General features: G+C 38.6%; 2 protein-coding genes across 3 annotated transcripts; both read right to left on the bottom strand.

The window, feature by feature from the left end:
• Positions 1-19,311, bottom strand: cbsb (cystathionine beta-synthase b). The gene is given in 16 exon segments (XM_042730871.1): positions 1-1,011; positions 1,014-1,085; positions 1,855-1,939; positions 2,242-2,350; positions 3,504-3,638; positions 3,894-3,971; positions 7,013-7,118; positions 7,205-7,289; positions 7,960-8,085; positions 8,375-8,466; positions 8,920-9,124; positions 9,236-9,315; positions 9,624-9,758; positions 12,098-12,204; positions 16,806-17,135; positions 19,161-19,311. Coding segments are annotated over 15 exon segments (1,800 nt in total). The 5' UTR covers positions 17,129-17,135; positions 19,161-19,311; the 3' UTR covers positions 1-949.
• Positions 19,312-20,292: 981 nt separating this feature from the next.
• u2af1 (U2 small nuclear RNA auxiliary factor 1) lies at positions 20,293-24,747 on the bottom strand. Of its 2 annotated transcripts, none has more exons than XM_019115801.2 (8): positions 24,594-24,747; positions 23,977-24,064; positions 23,829-23,892; positions 23,683-23,732; positions 22,663-22,761; positions 22,308-22,441; positions 21,330-21,422; positions 20,293-20,575 (listed from the first exon to the last, which is right to left on the bottom strand). In XM_019115801.2, exons 1-8 carry the CDS (start codon positions 24,635-24,637, stop codon positions 20,455-20,457), a joined length of 693 nt encoding a protein of 230 aa, XP_018971346.1. In that variant the 5' UTR covers positions 24,638-24,747; the 3' UTR covers positions 20,293-20,454. The 2 variants fall into 2 exon arrangements, with proteins under 2 accessions (XP_018971346.1, XP_018971345.1); XM_019115800.2 differs by having other exon boundaries at positions 20,293-20,578; positions 24,594-24,746.
• Between the last annotated feature and the right edge of the window lie 370 nt (positions 24,748-25,117).

Genomic DNA, 25,117 nt, shown 5'->3' with positions numbered 1-25,117 from the left:
TTCCTTCTGGAAATAAATCCTTTATTTTTAACTAGTACTTATTACAGCAATAAGATTCAAGAAAAAGCAAATCAAATGACAGAATAAAGACATTCTGAGCCAGAGACTCCAGAAATCATGATCAGGAGTGCAAACTGATGCACCCTCATGCACATTCATTTACTTAACATTAACTCCTGTTCAGTCTTTATTAGTTACAGTTTTGATTTACAAGAGGTCAGACGAAAAGAACACAGAAAAATGAAACAATCACATTTGCTTAACACAGAGTGGTGTGTTTAAAGCAAGTCCAAACTACCATTCTTTATTTACACTCAATATCAGGTCTTGCTTGTATCAACACAAGAAAAATGCCAAGTCACCCCATCTGGGTGCAGTTTGGTTTTGCATACACGATCTGTATTTGCTTTGCCAATTATTCTCAATCAACCTGCAGAACTCTTCACACACTCCAGAGATAACTGTGCCAAGAAGCAGAGCACGACTGATGAAGGTCAAGGTCTCCATGCCTGTCGTAAACCATTGCAGTCACTAGGTGGAGATGTAGTTGTAGCTTAGACAAGAGAGCACCTGAATCCCGCACTTAAACGAAACAAAATCGAACTGCAAGCAGAGCTATTAAAAGAATAAAATACATTCATTTAAATATATACACCATAAAATCAAATCTGCAAAGTAAGCAAATCTACAAATGGTGGTTGACTGATCTGTGATATTACTTCACTATGCTGACTGGCTAACAAAGCAGCTCTCTCTTCTTTAGAGATAAAAGCAGAGCACGCTGTAAACGGAGAAAAAAAAAAATGTACATGTAAATCTATATTGACTGGCTCTTATAAAAGCATAATTCTTCTTTAACATGGAGCATACCACTTGCAGAGAAATAAAAACTTAAAAACTGAAAAAGGAAAAGGACACTCCAGCCTGGTGATTTCACACTCTTGGTTGTTCACTGATCTTCTGACAGCGAGCACTCGGACAGCGAGCGTTCCCTCCTCTCACGAGTGGCCAGTAGTTCAGCAGGTCGATGGCTGTCACCACCCCAAACACCATCTGCCTCATCTTGGGGGATCCATCGCTCATGTCTGTAAGACAGGAACTGCCATTCAGACTGCAGAGTGGACCATCCAATGGCCTGCATTTACTGTACTTCATCTGACTGGGGTCCAGGGTTATTATCATTAACTAAAATTAATAATAATAGTGAATAGCAATAGTGATATTAAAGTCACTATTACTATTCACCGCCAAAGAAGCCAGTAATGTACAAAGAGCAGTGATCCGGAGTTTAGGAAAACACGTGTCCTATATCAGGAATTGGTGCCGTATTGCATTTAGTTCCATGAATAAGACTGTTGTTCCTGAATAGTGCTGCATTTTGTGTGGTAAGACTTTTGTACACTTTGTACAATACCTTTTAATTCGGTCACATGAAGCAGAGGCTTTAAGAATCCTTTATATTCCTTAAACCAATAGTTTTGCTGTAAGTCCCACCCTTTAAATTGTACATCAGGTGTCAACATAAATGCATTACTAAATGTAATCTGTATTAATTGCAGTCTGGGTCAACTTTAGGGCATGTTGGCATCTTTCTAATTTGAAAGCTTCTACCAAGTGGATATAAACTTCAAAAGAACAGCATTTATTTCAAATGGACATCTCTTGTAACAATTTAACTGTTTTCACTAATACTTGACCAATTTAATGCATCAAAAATGAAAAAATGATAAATACATACATACTAACCCCAAACTTGTAATTCATTTATGTATATAGTGTATATAACTAAAATTAAGAAAATGGAGAGCAGCAGATTGCTTAGGAAAAGGTATAACAGAGTCTCAAATGACTTACACTGAATCTGTTCGTGCACAACAAGGGCGAAATGGTCCGTCTCAAGGATACGTGAGAGCTTGCCCAGGTTATCAGTTAGGCGCACCTACAAGCAGAGAAACAAGATGACTATTGAGCGATCACATTACATCTGTCAGTGCAGCTTAAGTATGAGATTGTCTTTGACTTGTACAATTAACATGTTATTATTCAGCTATTATTTGCTTCTCCACCCAAGCCTCACAAATCCAAGCAGCAGGAGTCTTTGTTACAGACCACAACAACATGCACTGGATTATGATGCCTCAAGGTTTATTTGAACATGTCGTGTGCATACTTTTTCTCAGTGCTTCTGCTGAACGTACAGTATGACAGAAAGGGGGTGTGTGTCTGTGTTTGCATGCCCACCTGTTTAAACTGTTTGTAGAGAACTTTGTTTATGGGATCGGATGGTCTGACTCTGCCAGCCAGAACGGACGAGAGCATGTTCCCCAATGTGACCATGCCCAGAATCTGCCTACAGGGAGAAAACCAGACACCAGACTGAGCCACACCTCACACCACTTACCATCTGTTTTATCATTTAGGTATTTTTAGGTTAATGACATGACATTTAATGAGTTGTGCTGTTTCAATACGCTTTTGGCTCATAAACATAATATCGAACATTTATCGAACTCTTCATATCGTTTTATCAAGAAAAATTATAATCACGATAATTATCGTTATCGAATTATCGCCCAGCCCTACGTAGGTGTAGGGAGGGCTTTTTTGTCCCAATAAGGTGGCATCCATTTAATAATTTGAATAAAATTTATAATTTACACTCAACACATTTTTATTGCGTACTGTTTTATATTGTACTACAATACTGAAGTGCAAATAATTGCTACTATTAGCAATAAGTAGTATAAATAGCAGAAAATCTTGCCGTTTTAAAAGTGTAAATAAAATCTATCGCTATTTGCACTTAGTGTAAATAGCATCCATCGCTAAGAAAATATGCTATTTGCACAGTGTAAATATCATCTAATTGCCATTTACACTTAGTGTAAATACCATTTAGGCTATTGCTATTTGCACTTAATGTAAATAGTATCTATCGCTAAGAAAATACGATATTTGCACTTTGTGTAAATATAATCTAATTGTTACTTACACTGTGTAAATAGCATCTATCGCTATTTATATAGCCGCTGCCTAAATAAAATCCAAGTAGTTCAGCATTAGGTTTATATTTTGACTTTACATATTTGTTTTACTATTGTGTGACAATATCAATAATGAACCTAAATTTCAATTATTTCAATCTACAATATATTTTAATGTTTTCTTTAAATATGTACATAAAAAGAAAAATTACCTAGCATATCATTCAGTGTTTTTCAATATATTAAGAACAACTTTTTTTTACACACAACTGCACACACAATTTTTTTAAGACATATTTAAAGGATTTTTCCTCATCATTGTCTGACATCCTTATCAGTGTAGTCCGTAATGTTTCAACTGAACCTATTTTTACATAGCACTGAATATGCAGTAATTGTGACACTGCATTGACTTAAGTGATTAGCACTGATCTCCTCGAGGACATGGGACTAAAATCTTCAGAGGCTTGAGAAAATGGTCAAGTTCTAGTTAAACAGGTTTCTGGATGAATGACCTACCCGGTCTCGTCCACCACTGGGGCTTGGTCAAAAGCCTTCTCTTTCAGGATCTGAATGGTCTTCTTAATGGACACTAAAGGCAGCACAGTGAGTGGGGCGGAGAGCCGGAGCTCCTGTAGAGTCAGATTCCACCACCTACAGAGAGACGAGCGGGCACAGGAGACGGGTGGAGGGGGAGGAGAATAAAAACGCACAGTAAGACGACACACAGACAGAGTCATTCGGGAGAGTGATCACCTCTCTACATTTAGAAGCTGAACTGTAGCTGTAATGCAGACTAGTGTAGTAGTGGATGCATAGAGTGTCTATATTTGCACAGGATATCAGTGTGTAAATAACAAGGGTGCTTTCAAAGAAGGCGTGCGTATGTGGGTATGTATTTACGCTCACCACGGCTTGTTGACAACAAGATCCTCCTCACTCAGGAAGCCCTTTTCACACATCCACTTGTCACTAAGAAATTTAGACCTGAGGGTGAGGAGAACAAAGAATTTGTTTTAAAGGCACATTAACATAAAGCTTAATACATACAATTTTAATATTATTTCATATAGTAAGGAAGGATAGATGTTTGAAATGCATGCTACACTGCCACATGTTTACATTACCAAGTGGCTTTTCAGTGCACTGCGTCCTGGAAAATGGAATTTGCATACCATGTACACATACTCCATTCATTGAGGAATTAGTGTTGGGGTAATCAACTAAAACAAATTTTTTTTTTTTATCTTATACATGTTTAATTTCATTAATTAATTAACTTTTCTTTATATTTTATAGTTCAACGTAAGATGTTAGCTTAACATTTAATATGTTTTATGATAGAAAAGATGACTTTACTGTCAAATGTTGCCATTTTGATTTTTAATTTATGTGATTCCGATTCATTCGTTTAAATGTGATGAGACAAGAAACATTAATGGACTGATTTTTGGCATATAAGGCATATGATTTAGATTGAATGCTTGCCTGTTTTTAACATAAACATTATTTGCAAATAGTTCAGAAGCATTACAATAAATTCTAGTTATTTTACTATCATTATTCTCTAAAATCCCTTTTAAATCCAGGGCCTCTGCTTCCCCCAGCTGCCACTGATCGCAGTGTGAGTATAAATAGGCAGCAGGTGCAAAGCATACTCGGATTTTCCCTTCGGAGCCAAGCGACGTCATCATTCTGCTCCTGCAAAGCTTCAAGTTTTGAATGACGAGTTCAGCGTGTTCAAAGGGAGTTTCTTGTGTTGGCTGACGGCACTAGAGCGGTGGTTGTTCCTGTACCGAGTGGACTGCACACATCAGGCTGCACTACCCCATTTGTGTTGCAGGTGGCCATCTCCCCTGTGCGCTTTAGCACCTAAAAGAGCATTTCCCTAAAAGAGCTTACACGGGTGCATCTTTGTAAAGACAATGGTGCATCTTTCTAAAGATGCTGTTCCAACCGTGTGTTTCTGGATTTCAATCGCTGCACTAGAGGGTGAGCTGGAGCACTCTGGAGATGAAGATTTGGCTTTGCTGTTGCCCTCCAGGACAGTGGCAATGCTTCCCCTGGCCACTGAGATGGTAGGTCTCGAGTGGAAACCTCCACCATGGCCCAAGCCCTTGAGGTTGGATGACTGGTTTCTCGGGGGGCACATGCTGGTTCTTAGCACCCCACCCTGGTGCCATTCTTCCGGGAGGCACATGAGGAGCTGACCCGTGTCCCAGTCAGGCCTCTTTGGCGACGAAGTCCATATGGACAACACTGAGACCATCGCGTACATCAACTGGCAAGGTGGTCTGCACTCCCGTCACATGTCACAACTCCCTCACCACCTCCTCATTTGGAGTCAGAAGTTCCTGAGGTTGCTTCAGGTCATTCACATTCTGGGTCTGCTCAACCGTGCAGCTGACGAGCTGTCAATAGCTGCGCTCCCGGGAGAATGGAGACTCCATCCCCAGATAGTCCAGCTGATTGGGAGACATTTCAGAGCGACTCAGGTAGACCTATTTGCCTCTCTAGAAATGTTGTAATGCCAGCTGTTCTATGCGTTCCCCCCAGTGAGCCTTCTTACACAGACACTGTGCAAAGTCAGAGAATGGACAAGGAGCAGGACTTGCTCGCTGCACCCTACTGACCCAACCGAACCAGGTTCCCAGAATTGATGCTCCTCCTCAAGATTTCTCTGAAGAATGATCTACTGACTCAGAAACGGTGCACCCTGTGGCACCTGCGTCCGGACCTCTGGAATCAACATGTCTGGTCCCTGGATGGGATGCGGAGGTTCTAGGTGACCAACCCCAAGAGGTAGCGGACACCATCAATTCGGCGCAAGCACCGTCTACGAAACACACCTACGCCTTGAAGTGGAACCTGTTCGTCGAGTGGTGTTCTTCTCACCGAGGAGAACCCAAGAGATGCCCAATCAGAGTTGTGCTTTGCTTTCTGCAGCAAGGGCTGGAGTGAAGACTGTTTCCCTCCACCCTTAAAGTCTATGTCACTGCTATTATATGTATAGATATTTATGGTTTTGGTTTGTTTTATGTTGAAAGTGTAAAAAAAAAATTGTATCTCGATATTTTCTGGGATTTTATCAATAACGATAACTAGACGATATTTTGCTGAGTATGTTATTGTGCTGGTACCTTAAGGACTGCTGTGGACAGCTGACTCCTGAAGTTTTTAATATTCTTCGTATTCTGTGTGGTGGTCAGTTCACACTGAGGGAAATTAGTTTTAAACTTATTTTTACAATTTATGGCCAATTTTACCTTTATGAAGCCATTTTTTTCTAAAAGTGTCCATTAACTTTTGAGTGAAATTCTTACATTTAATCAGTGAATTGGAATAATAAGACATCTGGGCTGTTACCAAGCAAATGAAAACAACACAGAAGCTGCATCTGAAGTGGCATTTAGATGTATTTACACACGGTTTAATGCAGGAAATGAATGAATTTAACCTGCAATTACAAATGCATAAATATTGTTTTGATATATTAAACATTAAACGTTGAATACTGATATGTAAAAAATATTTAAATAATAAAAGATACTTTGAATGTGAAATTAAAACCACCCGCAGGTGACCGCAAGTTCATTCAGGAACAAAACACCGTCATGTTGCTCAGAGACGCAAAACAGCGTCTCTAGCAAGATTCCCAATTTCCTCGATCATCGACGTGACGTCTCCGTTACGTAACGGATACTTTATTTTTTGTGCACATTTATCGGTTTAATCTTATTTAACATCAGCGTTAGGCATGATTTTCATTTTTGTATTGAACGTGTATACAACTTCAGTTGTATGATTACCTTAGTTTAGCTACATTTAATATATTGAGAAGCTACACATACAAAAGAGCGTCTCACCACTGGTAGTACGGAAGCATGCAATTCCTAACATACTGGCAGTCTAGTTTAAAGTCTAAAACATCACATAAGTATTGTTGTTGCTTAATCTACCAGGCAACACAAAACACACATTCACAGCACAGCTAAGCACACTACAATGCTGGGAACACAGAAACCTACATGTAGTTGCGGATGGAGTCTGGGAGAATCACCACACAGCGCTGGCCTTCCTCCAGCTCTTTGGCTACATGCAGTGCAGCAGCCATGGCCGTGCCTGAACTACCGCCTACAAAGAGTGACAGACCACACAGTTTAGATGCACACTTAATTTGACACATATGAATTATTAGTGATGTGCTGTGAGTAACATACCACACAGAAGTCCCTCCTCTCTGATGAGCATACGAGACATGGCAAAGGACTCTTCATCACTGGACTTGTACCAACTATCCACCACCTAAGACAGTAAATGTGGTAAAGATTGAACTGATATTGTCTTACGCTGGCTGGAATGAAGTGTGTGACACCTTAAACCATCTATTATTTGCCATTTTTCTTAAAAGAAATTGGTTACGCAGTATCATGATTAAATATAGTGCAGACAGCAAACAAAAACTGGGAAACACTCATGAAAGTCAGTCTAGCAATTACAGCTGATAACATGATGATGCAAATAAACAGAAAACAACAAACATTTATAACCATCTCCCAACAACGGCTCAAACAACAGTTTTTAAGCACTAAAATTATAATAGCATACCAGTGATCATAAAACATCACTGTTCTCAATGCATCTAAAACATTTTCTTTCTCACTGTGGCTCTTTTATTTTTATTAAGGGTGATGCACTTCAAGATCTAAATATCTGGAAAAGACAAGACATGCATCCTCTCTAGGCAGCTTGTGTCACTATAAATGGCATATTTATGAATGATTCTGCTTTAAAACTATGCATACTGGCCTATTTTTAATATGATGATAGAACCAGTACGCTACCATTACAAAAATATGTCAATTACAGGACGTAAAATTTAAGACAGGTCATGGCGATAGGGTCAACTGCCATTAGTAAACATAAAACACTCATTTTAACTGCATAAAAGCCTACTGCGCAAATGCAAACTTACAGATCTGTCCATAACAGTGGGGATGAAGTCATATCCGATGCCTTCAACCTCATACTGAGTCTTATCAGTCTTATTCAGCTCCTCTGGCTCAGCAAGGATAGAGCCCTCGGGATCCACTCCAACTATCTGATGTGGGAACAATGACATAAAAAAAAAAAAAAATGGTGCAGTGTAAAAATGTTTAAAAAAATTAATTCAATGTCTCCAACATAGTAATTATTCAGAATTCAAAATGAACAACAACAACTAAAACACTTTCAAGATTTAAAGTTGTTACTCATAAGAAATAGTCATTAAAAAAAATAATGCCAAACCACTTAAATAATTAGCAAACAAATAGACAGACAGATAGAAAGAAAACAAGTCAACTGACTGGTTTATTAGATTTTATGTACTGATCACAGAGGCTCATCACCTTGATATTAGGGCATTTCTCCTTCAGCTTGCGAGCGACGCCTGTGATGGTGCCACCAGTGCCAGCTCCAGCTACCAGCATGTCTATTTTACCTACAGAGGAAAAAAATAAAAATGGCACCAACATTATTAAGAAGCAGTTATTCTTGACCTTTTGGTCAATATTTAAATGCCTGTTCAACCTGCCCGTTAAAAAAAAAAAAAAAAAACACAACAACAACAACAACAACAACAACAACAACAACAACAACAACAACAACAACAACAACATCACACAACAACAACAACAACAACAACAACAACAACAACAACAACAACAACAACAACAACATTCTAACAAAAAAACAACAACAACAACAACAACAACAACAACAACAACAACAACAAAAACAACAACAACAACAACAACAACATGATAGCAGTTTAATGTTGGACATTTTTGTTTTGCTGGAAGCAACTGATGAGCTTTCACAAAAAGCATCCAAGTAACTGAAAAGAGAGAGTTGAATGTTTAATTTTGACAAAACCACAAAGGTTTTAACTTACCGTCACACTGCTCCAGAATCTCTTCTGCAGTGGTGTCATAGTGGGCAAGGGGGTTGCTGGGATTGCGGTACTGGTCCAGAATATGAGCGTTAGGAATCTCGTTCTTCAAACGCCAAGCCACTCCCACATGAGACTCAGGAGAGTCAAACCGGGCTGAGGTAGGGGTACGAACAATCTCTGCACCAAGAGCACGGAGCACGTCCACCTGGGAGCATGTGAGGACACAAAACACGTGACTATTTAAATGCACATTCATACGCACCACAAATATCAGGTGGAATACACACCCACACCATATTTATCTTTATTATCTCACCTTTTCCATGCTCATCTTCTCAGGCATGACAATGATGCAGCGATAACCTTTGACTGCTGCTGCCAAAGCAAGACCGATCCCTGAAAACACACATGACAGTCACACGGTCGGTACCACTTTCTAATATCAATAATCAACACTTCACTGATCAGTAAATGTTAGATGTTGAATAACACTTAGGTGACTGTATTTGCACAGTCATTCTTTGATTTTGGTGCAAGAATAGTTGGCACATGACAACTGGTCCTCCAGCATTCCAGTGCCTGAATTAAACTAAATGGAGCAAAGGTTCTTCCTCAACACGGCACAGAAACATTCAGTGCTTGCTTTCAAAGGAAATACTAAAATGAGAATAAACATTATAATGGCTAATGGTGCAGACACACACCTGTGTTTCCTGACGTGGGCTCAATGATGGTGTCTCCAGGTTTCAGGATGCCGTCTCTCTCCGCATCCTCTACCATTCGCAGACTGATTCTGTCCTTCACGCTGCCACCGGCGTTGAAGAACTCACATTTAGCCACTAGACAGATAGAAAGACAAAAAAAAAATAAACAAAAGAAAAAACCTTAGAAAACCACCTTTTCCATTTGCGCATGTTGTCAATTACAAAACATCTGGTCAGAAAAAAAAAAAAAAAAACTGTTGAATGAAGTCATTATTTTTGTTTTCTTTGTGCACAAAAAGTATTCTCATAGCTTCGTAACATTACGGTTAAACCACTGATGTCCAGTGTTGGGAAGGTTACTTTGGAAATGTAATAGTTTACAGATTACAAGACACCATATATAAAATATAAAAAGTAGTGTAACGATTTCAATTAAAGTAATGTAACATTATATTTGATTACTTTTCTAAATTTCTAACAAAATGATTTCAACTGTTAATCATTTTCAAACATTTAAACCAGGTACGGTTAATCTTACAGTAGTACTCAATCTAATTAAAAATTAGAATCAAGATTATAATAATGTAATTTTAAACCATAGCAACACAAAGTTAAATACAGATTTAAAATCATAACAAGAAATAGCAAATTCATAAAATAAGTTTTCAGATCTAACCCCTCTAACATTTTCATAAGTAACTAATTTAATTACACTTAATTTACACTTTAATTTCTCAGTAACTGTAACAGATTACAGTTACATTTATTTTGGGTAACACTTTATTATAAGGTGTCCATGTTACTGTTGTAATAACAATAAATTATGTATAAATACATGCAAGAAACCCTAAACCTAATACTAACCCTAACCATATAGTAAGTACATGTAGTTAATTAATAGTACTCGCTATTTAAAATGTATAATTACACCAACAAAAACACCTTAAAATAAAGTGTAACCTTTTACAAGTAACTAATTACTCCCCAACACTGCTGATGTCAAATGGTCTATTTTGTCGATGTCCTTACTACATTTCTTGGCCTTGAAAGTCGTAGTTCCATTGCGGTCTATGCAGGGTCAGAAAACTCTCGGATTTCATCAAAAATATCTTAATTTGTGTTCTAAACATGAACAAAGGTCTTACGGGTTTGGAACGACATTAGGGTGAGTAATTAATTTTTTGGTGAATTATCCCTTTAAATCCATGGAAGCCATATACTGTACAACCAGCCACCCAACTTCATCATAATGGCACAGCCACACATGCAAATATGTGAAATGTACACCTTATCAGATGCAACTAGTCAGCTAATTCCACGTCTGTAATGCCAAAGCTGACCGGCTGAACGGGTCGAAGGGTAATCTTGTTCACATGAAATCGCTAGACGTATTGAATCCCCATTATAAAGCTCATTAATGCATTTCGACTCAAAAGGCTTTGACTTCCACACAATAACACTTTCAAACAATGCTTGTTAAAAGAAAGAGGGGCTTAACTACAGTCCTGCTACACTTTTGACCCATGTGGCTAAACTCGTTCACCTTTGACAAAATGAAAGACTGCAGCCATTTTGTGAGCATGGTTTTGTTGTCGTTTCAGTTTTGGTCTTTGAGTACACCCTGACACAAAAACATAATGCAGCCCAGTAGGTAGCGATATAAATCACCAATAAAACAAAAGCAGCATGTCACGGTTCCTACACAACATGACTTTTAGACAGATTTGCAGGATGAATCTATGAATCAAAATTCCTTCTGCAGATTTTGGCCAGTTGGAGTTGACAAATTTTACAGAAAATGGCATAGTGCATGAGCAAAGTGTGGTTTCATATTTTGATTCTTTCCAGTTGGATATGAAACATTTGATATTTTGAGCTAATTTCAGTAAACATATTGCTTTCATTTGACACGCATCTAGCAATGAGGAGCTTCTGTGAGTCTGTTGTGTTTAGAGCAACTTGAAAGTCTGCTAGTGGTGATCTTTGTTGATGTCTAGTTTATGATGCCCAGTATTTCTCTGTAACCATTCAGTCAGCAAGTACTGTGAATTCAGACATGCTACTCTTTTACAGTTTTTCATCTACTATGTAGTAGGGAAGTAGGCATATTTGGATGCAGCTTATATCTTAAAAATAAAATGGTGCCAACTAAGAAAGTACATGTGAATAAATAAATAAATAAATAAATCACTCAAAATGCCTGAATGAAGTGCGTCTCTGTATGGTCAGTCTGGAGACGCTCAATCCTTCACATCCTCACTCAGCAGAGGAGGAAACCTAACACCTGCATTGCTCATTCCAGAACACAGCCCCTTACTTCCCAACACAGACACACATGCCGACACATGCACTTCACGGGCTGTCCTTAAATGATCATGTGATTTTCATGTCCTCATAGAAAAAAAAAACCTTGGTTCTGCATGAAACCAGGTGTGAAGACACATCCCCCACTCCTATATGGTACATATACTCACAAAGCTCACACTTGAGGCCAAACATTTTAGGAATCTTGTTCATGCGGACCAATGGGGTCTCTCCAATCCTGCTTAAAATGTTGGGAAGGATTCTGGGTGTCTTTGTTCTGTGAGAAAAAGGAGCACATTAAGTGGTTACACACACACACATTCATATATATATATATATATATATATATTAAAGATATATATATATATATATATATATTAGGGTCATATGATGTTGCTATATATATATAGATATGATCATATATTAAAGGGATATATATATATATATTAAAGGGGTCATATGATGTTGAAATGTGTTTATGCGGTTTCAAAAAAAACAACAACATTATTTTCCATATACTTTACTATATTGTTTATTATTGTTTCTCCTCTATGCCCCGCCTTCTGAAATGTGTAGTTTTTTACAAAGCTCATGGTTATGAAAAGCGAGATGTGCTCTGATTGGCCAGTTATCCAGTGCGTTGTGATTGGCCGAAATCCTCAAGTGTGTGACGGAAATGTTACGCCCCTTAACATACTGTGATTTGAGACAAAACCAATAAAACCCATTACAAACCAGGCATTTGTTGCATCCAGTGGGGTCATAATTACTGATTATAATGACTTATACTGTGTTTTTACGCGTTGCATCGCGCTGCGCCACGTAAACATAAAACCATGTCTCCATTTGTGATCAGAGAAATGACAAACAACAAGCGCTACTCTACACTCCTCAAAACTTGCGTTTGAATCATCAGTGGTAAATTCTTTACATATAAAAAAAACGTACTTACAGTCCTCCATAAAATGCGTTGCACACATCTAAATATGTGGGTTAAACTGTTCTGGAACAGTGTTGTAAATACAACTTGACCACTGATTTCTAGTAGTGTCCTCTTTTGGAAGGCCAAACAAAGTATTTTCGCTTTCACAATGAAACACACAGCATCTCCACAACAGCGGCAATAGAGAGAATAAAAGTTACGCCTTCTTTCTTTGCGTGAACATTTGGGCGGCGTTATGCAAATCTTCCCACATAGTGACATAGAGATGTGGGGGCGTGTTAGAATGAGCCGTTTTAGGGGGTTTTGTAGAGATGTGGGGGCGTGTCTAAACTAAGCATTTACATTTGAGACTTTAGTCTTTGCAACTGTACAGATTTTCTTTATGCACAAAGAGCTTGTAACACTCCAAAGAGAAACCACAACGGAACTGAATGAGCTGAATCACAGTGACTCTGCAGACTGTGGCATTGCTTAAAGGGATAGTTCACCCAAAAATCAAAATTATGTCATTAATGACTCACCCTCATGTCGTTCCAAACCCGTGAGACCTCCGTTCATCTTCGGAACAAAGTGTAAGATATTTTAGATTTAGTCCGAGAGCTTTCTGTCCCTCCATTGAGAATGTATGTACGGTATACTGTCCACGTCCAGAAAGGTAATAAAAACATCTTCAAAGTAGTCCATGTGACATCAGAGGGTCCGTTAGAATTTTTTGAAGCATCGAAAATACATTTTGGTCCAAAAATATCAAAAACTACGACTTTATTCAGCATTGACTTCTCTCCCGGGTCTGTTATGAGCCGTTCACAGCACATTCGGTTCGTGAACGAATCACTCGATGTAACCGGATCTTCTTGAACCGGTTGCATCGGTTTTCGGATCACCGGTAGTAATGGGAAGTTCTGTTCTTCTCCGCGAACCGGTTCTTTCGGACAGTTTGATTCAATAAACCGGTTGCCGAAAACGGTTCACCAGTTCTTTTGCGCTCGACGTAATGACTTCATTGGCGATGATTGCCCTTGATTCAAGCCTTCGGTTTACCCGCGCTCATAACATTAGCACAGAATCAGTTCAGAATCAATCACCAAAAGAACCAGTTCGGTTCAGACGCTGAATCACGCATGCGCAGTATCATCAGCTCCTCGGTTCTCGAACCGGACGCGTCCGACAGAAACGGTTCTTGACTCGAGAACGAGTCAATGTTTCGTTCGTTATCTGGCTCGGTTCAGTCAGTGTACTGTTTGAGTAAATGAATTACTCCGGGATATTGATTTATTTGAACTCAGAGGGAGTGTCACCCATTTTAAAAAAGTTAACAGCTTAAGTCATTTGTGGATTAATGCTTATTGTTGACGCGAACCATTTCGAACGATTCAGTTCGATTTGGTGAACTGGTTCAAGAAGATCCGGTTACATCGAGTGATTCGTTCGTGAACCGGATGTGCTGTGAACGGCTCATAACAGACCCGGGAGAGAAGTCAATGCTGAATAAAGTCGTAGTTTTTGATATTTTTGGACCAAAATGTATTTTCGATGCTTCAAAAAATTCTAACGGACCGTCTGATGTCACATGGACTACTTTGAAGATGTTTTTATTACCTTTCTGGACGTGGACAGTATACCGTACATACATTCTCAATGGAGGGACAGAAAGCTCTCGGACTAAATCTAAAATATCTTATAATGTGTTCTGTAGATGAACGGAGGTCTCACGGGTTTGGAACGACATGAGGGTGAGTCATTAATGACATAATTTTGATTTTTGGGTGAACTATCCCTTTAAGTTAAGATAAGGGTGTGGTAACTTTTTCCATTTCTAGAAGAGTCATTATTTCTCAAAGGACACTGTTGTTAAACAGGAGTTACTTGCAAGGTCAGGAAAGTTCCTTTCAAAAAAATAAAAAATAAATTCTGACATTATAATATCAGGAACATAGATTTAAAGGGGTCATATGATGCGATTTCAATTTTTCCTTTCCTTTCTTTTGAGCAGTGTAGAGTAGTGCTTGTTGTTTTTCGTTTCTCCGATCATGCGGACATGGTTTTGTTTCCGCGGCGCGATATGCAACACAACACGTAAAAAGACAGTATGGGTGTATTCACACCAGGAAAGTCCGCTAGTTCACTTGCTTTGGTCCGGACCAAATACAATTACGTTGATTTTTTTTTTTTTTTTTGGTGCGGTTCGCTTTCACACTGCCCTTTTTGCAAGTGAATCAAAAATTGTAAACAAAACCACATGTGTGCCAAGGTCATCCATTCATTGGACAGAAATTCTAAAGCAGGGAAAATCAGGAAGTTCGAAAACAGGCTAATCATGGAGATTTTTCATGGTGCAATTATTATTACTTTACTGATTTTCTGTTATTAGCTACAAACGCAATAGGAAGACACATCAGATGAGACAATGTCATCTTTACGATGTTGTAACAAGGATTTTGCAAAGATGAAGAAGTGCTGCAAGATAGTTCCGGCTGAGAGAGCATGCTCTTATGTGCGCCTACCATAGCATACTGACCATGGCACTGCGCAGAAGACGGATTAGGTATATAAAAAATAAAATAAATAAACAGCGCGCATAGGAAAGCGATGGCAGGCTTTGGCAAGTGGGGCCATTCTAAAACACTTAATGTAGCTTAACATACCTAAACACTGACCAGGGAAAACCAAATTTCTATCAAACCTTATTTGTAATAAACACTAACTACCATCAAAAGAACGAGCCTTTATTCCACAGATAAAGTGAATAATATCACGTTAAGCGTTTTCTCCCCCATAGAAGTCCATTATAAGGAAACAGCTTAATGTGGTGCAAAATGGTGTTTATTATAAGTAAAATCTGACAGAAGTTTGGTTTTCCCCGGTCGTTGTTAATGTACGTTAAACCCCTTTATGTTTCCTTATAAAGTACTAATAAGGGGAAGAAACCGCTCAACGTGATTTGTGGGAGACCGCTCAAATCCTCTCTCCTTTATCCTTTCGCTGAACTTGCTGAGCACATCCACATTTTTATGCGTCTTCTCCAGACTCCAGACTGACTCAAAAGGTGCAGTGCTTTCTGCAGTTGGGTCGGATCGAGGTCGGATCATATTCACACCTTAAACGAACTGTACCAGAGTTCGTTTGAAACCGAACTGAGACCACCTCTTCAGCTGGGACTCGGTTCGGTTGTTTGGTCCACACCAGAGTGCGATTGCTGTATTCACACGTGCCAAAAAGATCCGCACCAAAGGGGGAAACAAACCAGAGTTTGTTTCAATCGAACCAAACAAGACAGGTGTGAATACACCCCATAAGTCATTATAATCAGTAATTATGTCCCCACTGGATGCAACAAATGCTTGGCTTGTAATGGGTTTTATTAGTTTTGTCTGGTCAAGCCGGGAGACGGCATCACAGTATGTTAAGGGGCGTAACATTTCCATCACACGCTTGAGTTATTATCAGCCAATCACAACCAACGCACTGGATAGCTGGCCAATCAGAGCACACCTAGCTTTTCAGAACGATGAGCTTTGTAAAAACCGATGTGTTTCAGAAGGCGGGGCATAGAGGAGCAACAATAATGTACAGCATGTGGAAAATAATGTGTTTTTTGAACCTTAAACCACATAAACACATTGCATTACACCAAATACACAAAATATTGTTCTTTTTAACAACGTCATATGACCCCTTTAAATAATACAGATGGTAAGAAGTGTGTAACAGAGTTAGAGCTTGTTGAATAATATCTACCAATATTTCAAACAAAAGAAAACGGCAATGTAACATATTGCGTTGTTTCTGTCATGGTTTCCTTGTAAATGAATCCATTGTATTTCCTTTTCTGAATTAAAATCATGCTGTCTAGCATAATCAAAGATTTAGACTTTTCACTGACACCCTTTTCATTGACAAATATGAATTCTGAGGAAAGTGTGTCGATATCTTACCTTTGGAAGTGCTGGTGGGGCGACTCTGCATTTGGGTCACCAAGTTTCCAGGTGCATCTGCTGGGCAAATCCGGTCGAATCCACTTCCTCTCCATGCTGCCTTCTGATCCGTTCTCAATGTGCTCTACATTCACACTCTGCACACGGTGACCGTTTGTTTCGCTCACATGGTCTGAGCCATTCACACTTAACTTGTGTGCAGCCTTTCCGTTCAAAACAGCATCTCCATTGATGCCAGGTTCTCCATTTGCAGCATTTGTGAGGACTTTGGCAGCGTGTGGGCAGATGGGGCCAGTCCCAACTGACTCTGAACTAGATGGCATGGTTTACCTGTGAAAAAAAAAAAAAAAAAAATTTTAAGTGTCACTCACCAGGTTTTTCTTTGTATAGTACTGCGATCACCCAGTAAACGGTTATAAACATTGCCAGGAAGAATTACGCAACCCATCCATCATAAATGTGGGCGTATCGCTCTAGATGTTTATTCTGATTTCCAATCTATTATGTTTAAATACTGTTCTCATGTTCTTATGCAACACTGACGGATCACAACATGCCTTAGAGGAAGCCAAACTACCATTTAAAGTACCATGGAAGTCTCAAACGCCACCTAAAAGATAATGTTCCTAGTGCATTCCTTTTTTAAAAAAGGTCAACAACATTTTTGCCAAACAAGGACGTCAAAATACAGTCTTAATGTACGATAACACTGTTTTGTGTGCATTGTCAAAGATAGTGAGAGGAAGAAAACAAAACCGAATCATTCAGAATGTGTGCAAAACCATCCACTTCTCGAAAACAACATTAGATAGGAACTATTAGATTAGACCCATGAAGCTCTCCAATCTCAAACACAAAGATCAAACACGCGCTCTTATCATTAACCCCACTTCATTCAGGTGAAAGCATGAAGAAGCAAAAGTTGATCCCTAATAATAACAAAAAAATAATTTCAAAAACTACTGTCGAAATCTGGGTGGAGGAGATCCATTGGGATCCAGGTGAACTGAAACAGCCAATGACTTTTTTTGTTTCAAATCTAGCAGGAAATGTTTTAGGAGATGGTGTAGGTCTTGCTCAGAACAGAAGGGTTGTACTTGTTCATGTTCATACCTCACACGCTTGTGAATTTGCCAGGAAGTGACTCTAATGCAATGAACAGCAAACTGAAACACAACACCAACAAAGCCTTTCGGCCAGAAGTAAACTTTAGGTTGGAGCATTTTCGAAGAGGAATAAAAACTTTTTAAAAAAATCCAAGCATTTTGCTTCATTTCACTGGCATCTGGGATGTTCTGACTGTAGCTTTTAACACTAACTACATGTTAAACATGAAGAAAAAAGTGCCTAGATTAGCAAAACATCCCTTCTGCTCTCATCTGACAGCATCATTAGTAACATAATAACAGCAGAGTCATCCATACATCGGAAAAAAACAAATGAAAAACCCTTTAGCAATACCAGACAAAGTGGAATAAGACACTTCTGCTTTTTGGTCGCTAGTGACTTTCCAGACAACTGAGATTATGCAAAAATTGTTAGTCTGTACAGAGGAATTCACTCTTTCAAACCCTGTTCAGTCATGATACTGTACACAACAACACTGAAACAGTGTCCCAGAAGCGTACAGCTTCACAAAATATCCTCAAACTGAGGAAAATGTATGACTAAAAATTCTAAAAAAAAAAAAAAAAAAAAAAAAAAAAAAAAATGCTGGTTATAGGTTGCCTCGAGAAATCTCTGCGACTAAAGTCATACCGAGCATTCTAAACGTGTTCTTAATTATTATTGTTTATTACATTTTTGCCTACATTTATATGTTACTCTTCAACAGCCGGCGACGTTTATAATGCCAGACATTTCAGAAAAAGCAAGGACAGCCAGGCATCCGGCCTTTAATAGAGGAGAAATGATAATGATTAATAAATAAATAAATAAATAAATAAATAAATGACTCCACAGCGGGTGTGTGTAGCATGTACGCATGTTAATACTGTATGAGATGTAAGAGCGTCATGTTAACGACGGAACCGAAGTAAGGTAAGATGACGCAATCGCGTGGCTATTGCCTTCATTGTGCTCGCGCTGATCGTGATGCTGTGACGCAGGGGTCGGTTTCATCATGCTCGCGCCGCATTCCCATCACTTAGGAACGACGTAAAAAAATATATAATAAAATATATGTATAAAACTCTCTGACGAAAACCAAGCGATTAGGATGTGTTCCTCATCTAACGTTACCCACATCAGTGTGTATTAGCTGATGCTCGCCTCTCACCGTGTCTTTGTTGTTATTAATAAAAGGGTTTTCTTAAGGGTTTCGCGGTTAAAATACGAAGGACAGTTTTTACTTACCTGACTATGAGATACAGAGGAACTAAGGAGCTGGTGAGGTCCAATTACTCAGATGACCTATCCGTATGTGAGGAGAAGTCGGCTTGCCAGCTGCTCACATGCGTTAAAGAGTCCCGCTGGCGTCCAATCAGGTGTCAGCATACCTTGTTGGGCTTGAGCGCTGATTGGCTGCTGCGGGGGCGTCTGTTCTGTTCTCTGAACTAATAGAACGTCGGCGTTTAGTCGTGCCCTCGTCCACAGCGAGGCCACGCTACGAGCGCGAGGAAGCAGATATCACTCAGGTGCACTAGACCGCTTATGAATATGGTGAACATAGCTTCGGAGCACAGTATTAATTTTATGGTGAGCATAAAACCTAATAAATGTATTATTGTGACCTAATGTTTTAAATGTAATATTGTGACCTAATGTTCCTGTTTAAACGGTGTCTTTTTCTTTCAGAAACTTAAAGTCAATCTACAAATAAGATAATTTCAACAATACCGGTAATATATAAATAGCTTTAATTAAAAGTTTTTCCTTATTGCAAGGCAATAGATAAAATATACGCGTATTTCAGATACATTTTAGTTGTACGTATTTCTACAAGTTCAGTTTAACAATATTCTAATGTTCGCTGACCAAATTAGAAATAATCGTTTTGATTAGTGAGATTTGTAATAAAATAGGTGTTTTGTTACACCTCCTGAGAAAGATGTACTTTAAAAAGCCTAGTACTTAACAAAAATAGTCCTTACATGAGCTTAACACATTTATTTATTTGTAGGACTAAGTTACCAAATAACTGACACCTTAGTTATTGAGTATAATCAACAAAACACAGTTCTGTTACAAACAGTCCTGAATTAACCAGGACATTTGTTGTGGGACCTGATATGTTAGGTGGATACTGCCCTTCCCTGCCGTTAAAATAGCTTTCGCAAAATGCTTAGTCACCTATAGGGATTACATCGAATTTGAGAACAGTACGATCGTTTCTGCAAAATGAAAAACATTTAATCACTAGGTCAGAAAATCCAGAAACTTGATTATTACACGCTGCTTTCATTGTTAGAAGATACATGTGGAAACCATGTAAAAGAACAGCATATAATAGAATATGATGATAATGTAACTACTGAAAGGCAATAAATTGATTAAGGAATCTTTATTGAAAAGCAAACAAATCTGGCATAAAAAGGTCAGAGGACAAAGAAGTCAGGGAGGAAATAAATTCAACATTTATCACATTTCATCAGGAGAGACTAGGGCAGGACTTGGGGTTTGAATGTTGGTTTGAAGAAAGAAGGACATTTTAAAAGCGTCCAGAGCGTTCTCTATCTCTCGACCTCCGTCTCTCTCGGTCTCTTCCACCTCCTCTGTTGCGCTCTCTAGAGCGAGAGCGGCGTTCACGGGAGCGCGAACGCGAGCGATGCCTGCTTTAGAGAGGGAATACATTCACTAACGAGTCCAAAACCAGTCCATCATACAGTACCTTTAAAAAGTTTAAAGTCAGTAAGCTTAGTTTTTGTTTGTTTTTTTTAAGAAAAGAAAAAATCATCAAGTATACAATAAATTGCCCTAAAGCAACAAGGACATTTATGTTTCAAATAAATACAGTTCATCTGCACTGCACTTTCTATTCATCAAAGAATCCACAAAACATTCTCGAGCTGCACATCAACATATTTGAATGATTTCTGAAGGATCAGGATCCTTTATAAAGGATGTGACACTGAAGACTAGAGTAACGATGCTGAAAATTCAGCTTTGCATCATAGGAATAAATAACATTTTAAAATATAGCCAAATAGAAAACAGATCATTATAATATTTCACATTTACTTAATTTAATTGTACTTTTTATTTTATTTCAAATGCAGGCTTGGTGAGCAGAAGATATTTGAGCATAAACCATTTACAATAAACCTTACCAAGCCCAAACCTTTGATGGGTAGTGTATATAAACAATGCTGTCACTTGTTTCACAAAAGAAAGTGCAAAAATTTGTGTAAGATTAAAAATGATCACAAATTTAGTATGCTATTATAATAAGAATCTCTCACCATTATAACAGATATTAATCAAGAACTTATAGAGGCCTCGTGACAGTGATGTGAGAATGACAAGATCTGCTCCAGTGTTCTGTAACAATCTTTACTCTTTTGAGGAGTTTTAAATCAGACAGACCTCTTCCTCCTGCGGCCATACAGTTCTCTTCGGAGTTCCCTTGAGATTGGCTTCAGGTGCATGAAGTTGCAGAAGCCTCCTCGAGTGCACTCTCTGCAGGAACATACAAGTACTGCAGTCAGTCACAGTGAAGCCAGTGGAAGCAGTTTAAAGGAACACGCCTCCGTTTTCCATATTCCACTATGTTCTTCCCTCAACTTAGACGAGTTGATACGTACCTCTCCTGTCTCAGTGCGTGCACTCAATCGCTGTAGCGCGCGGCGCCACTATACTAGAGTTTAGCTTAGCACCATTCATTCTTTAGGATCCAAACAGGGTGAATTTAGAAGCCACCAAACCCTTCCATGTTTTCCCTGTTTAAAGAGTAGTTACACGAGCAAGTATGGTGACAAAATAAACAGTGGCGATTTCCTAAGCGGATAAAAAATGTTAACTATAATGTATGGCGGAAGAGCACTTGGATGCAGTAATTTCATCGCTCTTGAGAGTGGGAGTTTTCAGGAGTGATGATATTACTGCGCCGAGGTTTGTGTCACCATACGTACTCATGTAACTACTCATGTGACCGTCTTTAAACAGGGAAAACATGGAAGTGTTTGGTGGCTTCTAAATTCATCACTGTTTGGATCCTAAGGAATGAATGGTCCTAAGCTAAATGCTTTCATAGTGGCGCCGCGCGATAGCGATTGAGTGCACGCACTGAGACGGGAGAGGTACATATCAATTCGTCTAAGTTGAGGGAAGAACATAGTGGAATATGGAAAAACGATGGCGGTTTCCTTTAAGAAAACACCTTCACCTGAATCAACAAATCATGTGCAATGGGACAGTTGAAGGTTTAGATGCAGGTATCAGTAAACACAGTTTGAAGAGGGGAGGGATGTAAACATTTATCTTTGGGAATGCAGCATTAGAGTGAGCTGTGCGTTCCTGTAGAAGAGAAGATGTGCAGCACTCTCTGATTATTCAGTCCCTTACCCCATTTCATACTGTCGACAACAGGCCTCTCTGAAATCAGTGACAGGTGAGAGCTCAGCATGGATGGGCTGGCCATTAAACCAGCGGTTGTTCAAGTTAATCACCGCTTTCTCTGCATCTTCCTCACGGAGGAACTACACACACAAAAGCAAGAATACAAATCAGTCTTCATGATAATAAAAATATCATCTGGGTATCACTAGCAATAAGAAAACCGCAAGCAAAACAGTAAGAATTAAGAGATACGTTGAACTGTTCACTTCTGAGTTTGAAATTCTAACTTTATTACAAGTTCAACAATGACGGTAAATTAAAATAAATTACTTCAACATAAACGCATCGCAAATTCTCTCACCTTCACATAGACGTTTCCCACCAAGTGATCTCCTAAATTATCACACACATTCATCTCCTCGACCTCTCCATATTTCTCTTCCATTTCAGTGAAGACTTCCTGTAAACAGAATTTAAACCATAAAATCTGCAATCTTTTTTTTTTTTTGCTAAACACAAGTGATGCAACAAACAGGGCCAAACTGTAAGATACAGATCTGCAACATCATTCTGAAATCAACTGTGTCATAAGACATGCAAAAGTTCGGCGTTAGTAAGCGATTTCAATGTTTTTGAAGGAAGGCTCACAAAGGCTGCATTTCATTTGTTAAAAAAATACTGTTAAGTGTTACAATTTAAAAAACACTTGAATATATTTCAAATGCAACTGAATTTTGAATCTGATTTTTCAGCAATCACATTTTCAGTGTCACATGATCCTTCAGAAATCATTCGAATATGAAGATTTGCTGCTCAGGAAACATTTCTTATAGCTATTATCATTGTTGAAATCAGTAGTGCTGCTTCATATCATTGTGGAAGAAACCATGATGCATTTATACATGACAAAGTTTAACAGAACAGCGTTCATTTGAAATAGAAATCTTTTGTAAAAAAAAAAGTAAAAAAAAAAAAAAAAAAAAACATTTAAAATGGAAAAAAAATAAAATACATTTTCAGAGCAATAATTTTTGAGGCCTTCACCAGATTAAAAAAATTCTGAGAAAAATGGTTTGCTTACAAATCAGACATTACAACTGTAAGAAAGAAAATGTATTTCATATAACAGCAATATCTAGGCTATGAAGTAATGTAGAATAGAGCACTAAAGTGAATATTCATAATAGAAATGTCCTTGACTTCGGTTTGAACTTTGAACTCAAGCTTGGAAAAGACTATTTTGAAAACCCTTATTCGTGCCATCGTTTCTGTGATTGTGGGAGCTCTGTACTGGCTGCAATCATAATTAAACTGAGGTTGTTTAAGACGTGACCCGTCATCCTCACCATCTCCCCACAACTTCTGAAAACAGTCCACGTACCTCAAAGAACTCATCATAGTGTTCCTGCATCTCCACATCACTGACAGCATCTGATACAAGAGAGAGGACACACACACACACACGCAGTTACAGTAACTCCTGGACGTTTCTGTGAATGTCAGGCTGTGCATACGAGCGAGACTTACTGATGCCATCCGCAGACTGCGCTGTGTTCTGTGGGTTCCGGTAAATGTTCAACAGAGCAATGGTCTGAAACACAAATCCAAAGCGAATTACACTTCATATCTAATAGAAAGATTACGCATTTGGTAGATTAGAGGATAACTGGTGTACCTGACTGAAGGTGGGCTTGTTATGGAGTCTCGAGCATCGGTCACCATGGCGACACGCTCCAATTTTAAAGTAGAAAGAGCAGTTAACCCTGTGTTGAAGACAAGAGAGGTTCAAAACACACACACACACGCGCACGCACGTGCTAGTTTGTTTGGATTTCTGTTCACACGAATTTTTCTTTCCACGATATTAAAACACAAAATAACGAGACATCAAACGTAGATTATAAAAAAATCAAATAAATAAATAACTTAAATATAAAAACGATGAGCTTTTGTAGTGAACCTTATAAATACAATCGATCAACAAGCAACACAATGAATGAAACTCAACGGAGCCACGGGTGAAGCTGAGGCTAACGATACAAAATAAAAACAAGCATATAATAAGTATTCGGTATATGATAGCTCTGCGGTGTCATGCAAATATTTCGCAGCGTTATTATTGTTTTATTAGTCGCGCGGGTGGCACACAGGTCAGTGTGACCACGCGAGGCGTGAGATACAAACAACTAATACTCTTAAATTCTACCCGTTATCACCGGTTTGTAAAAATGCATACGATTGCTGAGAATAATCGTATGCACACAACATTTCGAGGATATTTCAATTACTTACTTGTCTTTTTCTGTGCCGAAAATCGACGCCAAGTATTCGGCCATTTTGAAAAAAGAAAGACGGAGGGAGGTTTTTCTTCTACTGGAGAATCAAGAGCTGAGAGGAACGCGCAGGGAGCGCGTGTCGCCGCCTAGTGTAGTGACGCGCGAACTCGAGCCTGCAGCTGAAGCCGTGTGTTGTAGTGATGGGAAGTTCGGCTCTTTTCAGAGAGCCGGCTCTTTTGGCTCAGCTCCCAAAGAAGAGCCGGCTCTTTCGACTCCTGAATGGCTCTTAATTTAGGATTTTTTTTGTAGGCCTTTATTTTACCATAACTTTGCAAAAATTAATGGTTTGTGTGTTGAAAACCCTTTCATGTGGTGCAGTGTTTTTTTATGAGAATCCTTATAACTGCCTAATTTTGAGCATTTATTTTGTTACAAAACCATTCTTTTGTTTGTTTTGTTTAATATTTTAATCAAACATTTTATTGCACAAATTAACAACAAAACAAGCAAATAAATCCACAGAACAGAACTAGAACCAAA

Source organism: Cyprinus carpio, chromosome B9, assembly GCF_018340385.1.
Source record: "Cyprinus carpio isolate SPL01 chromosome B9, ASM1834038v1, whole genome shotgun sequence".
Taxonomy (NCBI): domain Eukaryota; kingdom Metazoa; phylum Chordata; class Actinopteri; order Cypriniformes; family Cyprinidae; genus Cyprinus; species Cyprinus carpio.
The sequence above is the reverse complement of the archived record's forward strand: the minus strand, read 5'-3'. Positions and strand labels throughout refer to the sequence as shown.

Excerpts from the sequence above, each read along its gene's own strand:
- u2af1 (XM_019115800.2), bottom strand. The coding sequence starts at position 24,637 with ATGGCCGAATACTTGGCGTCGATTTTCGGCACAGAAAAAGACAA. Across the intron at positions 23,893-23,976 it reads ACAAGCCCACCTTCAGTCAG|ACCATTGCTCTGTTGAACAT; the intron begins GTACACCAGTTA and ends TTTGTGTTTCAG. Across the intron at positions 22,442-22,662 it reads TGGGAAACGTCTATGTGAAG|TTCCTCCGTGAGGAAGATGC; the intron begins GTGAGAGAATTT and ends TTGTGTGTGTAG.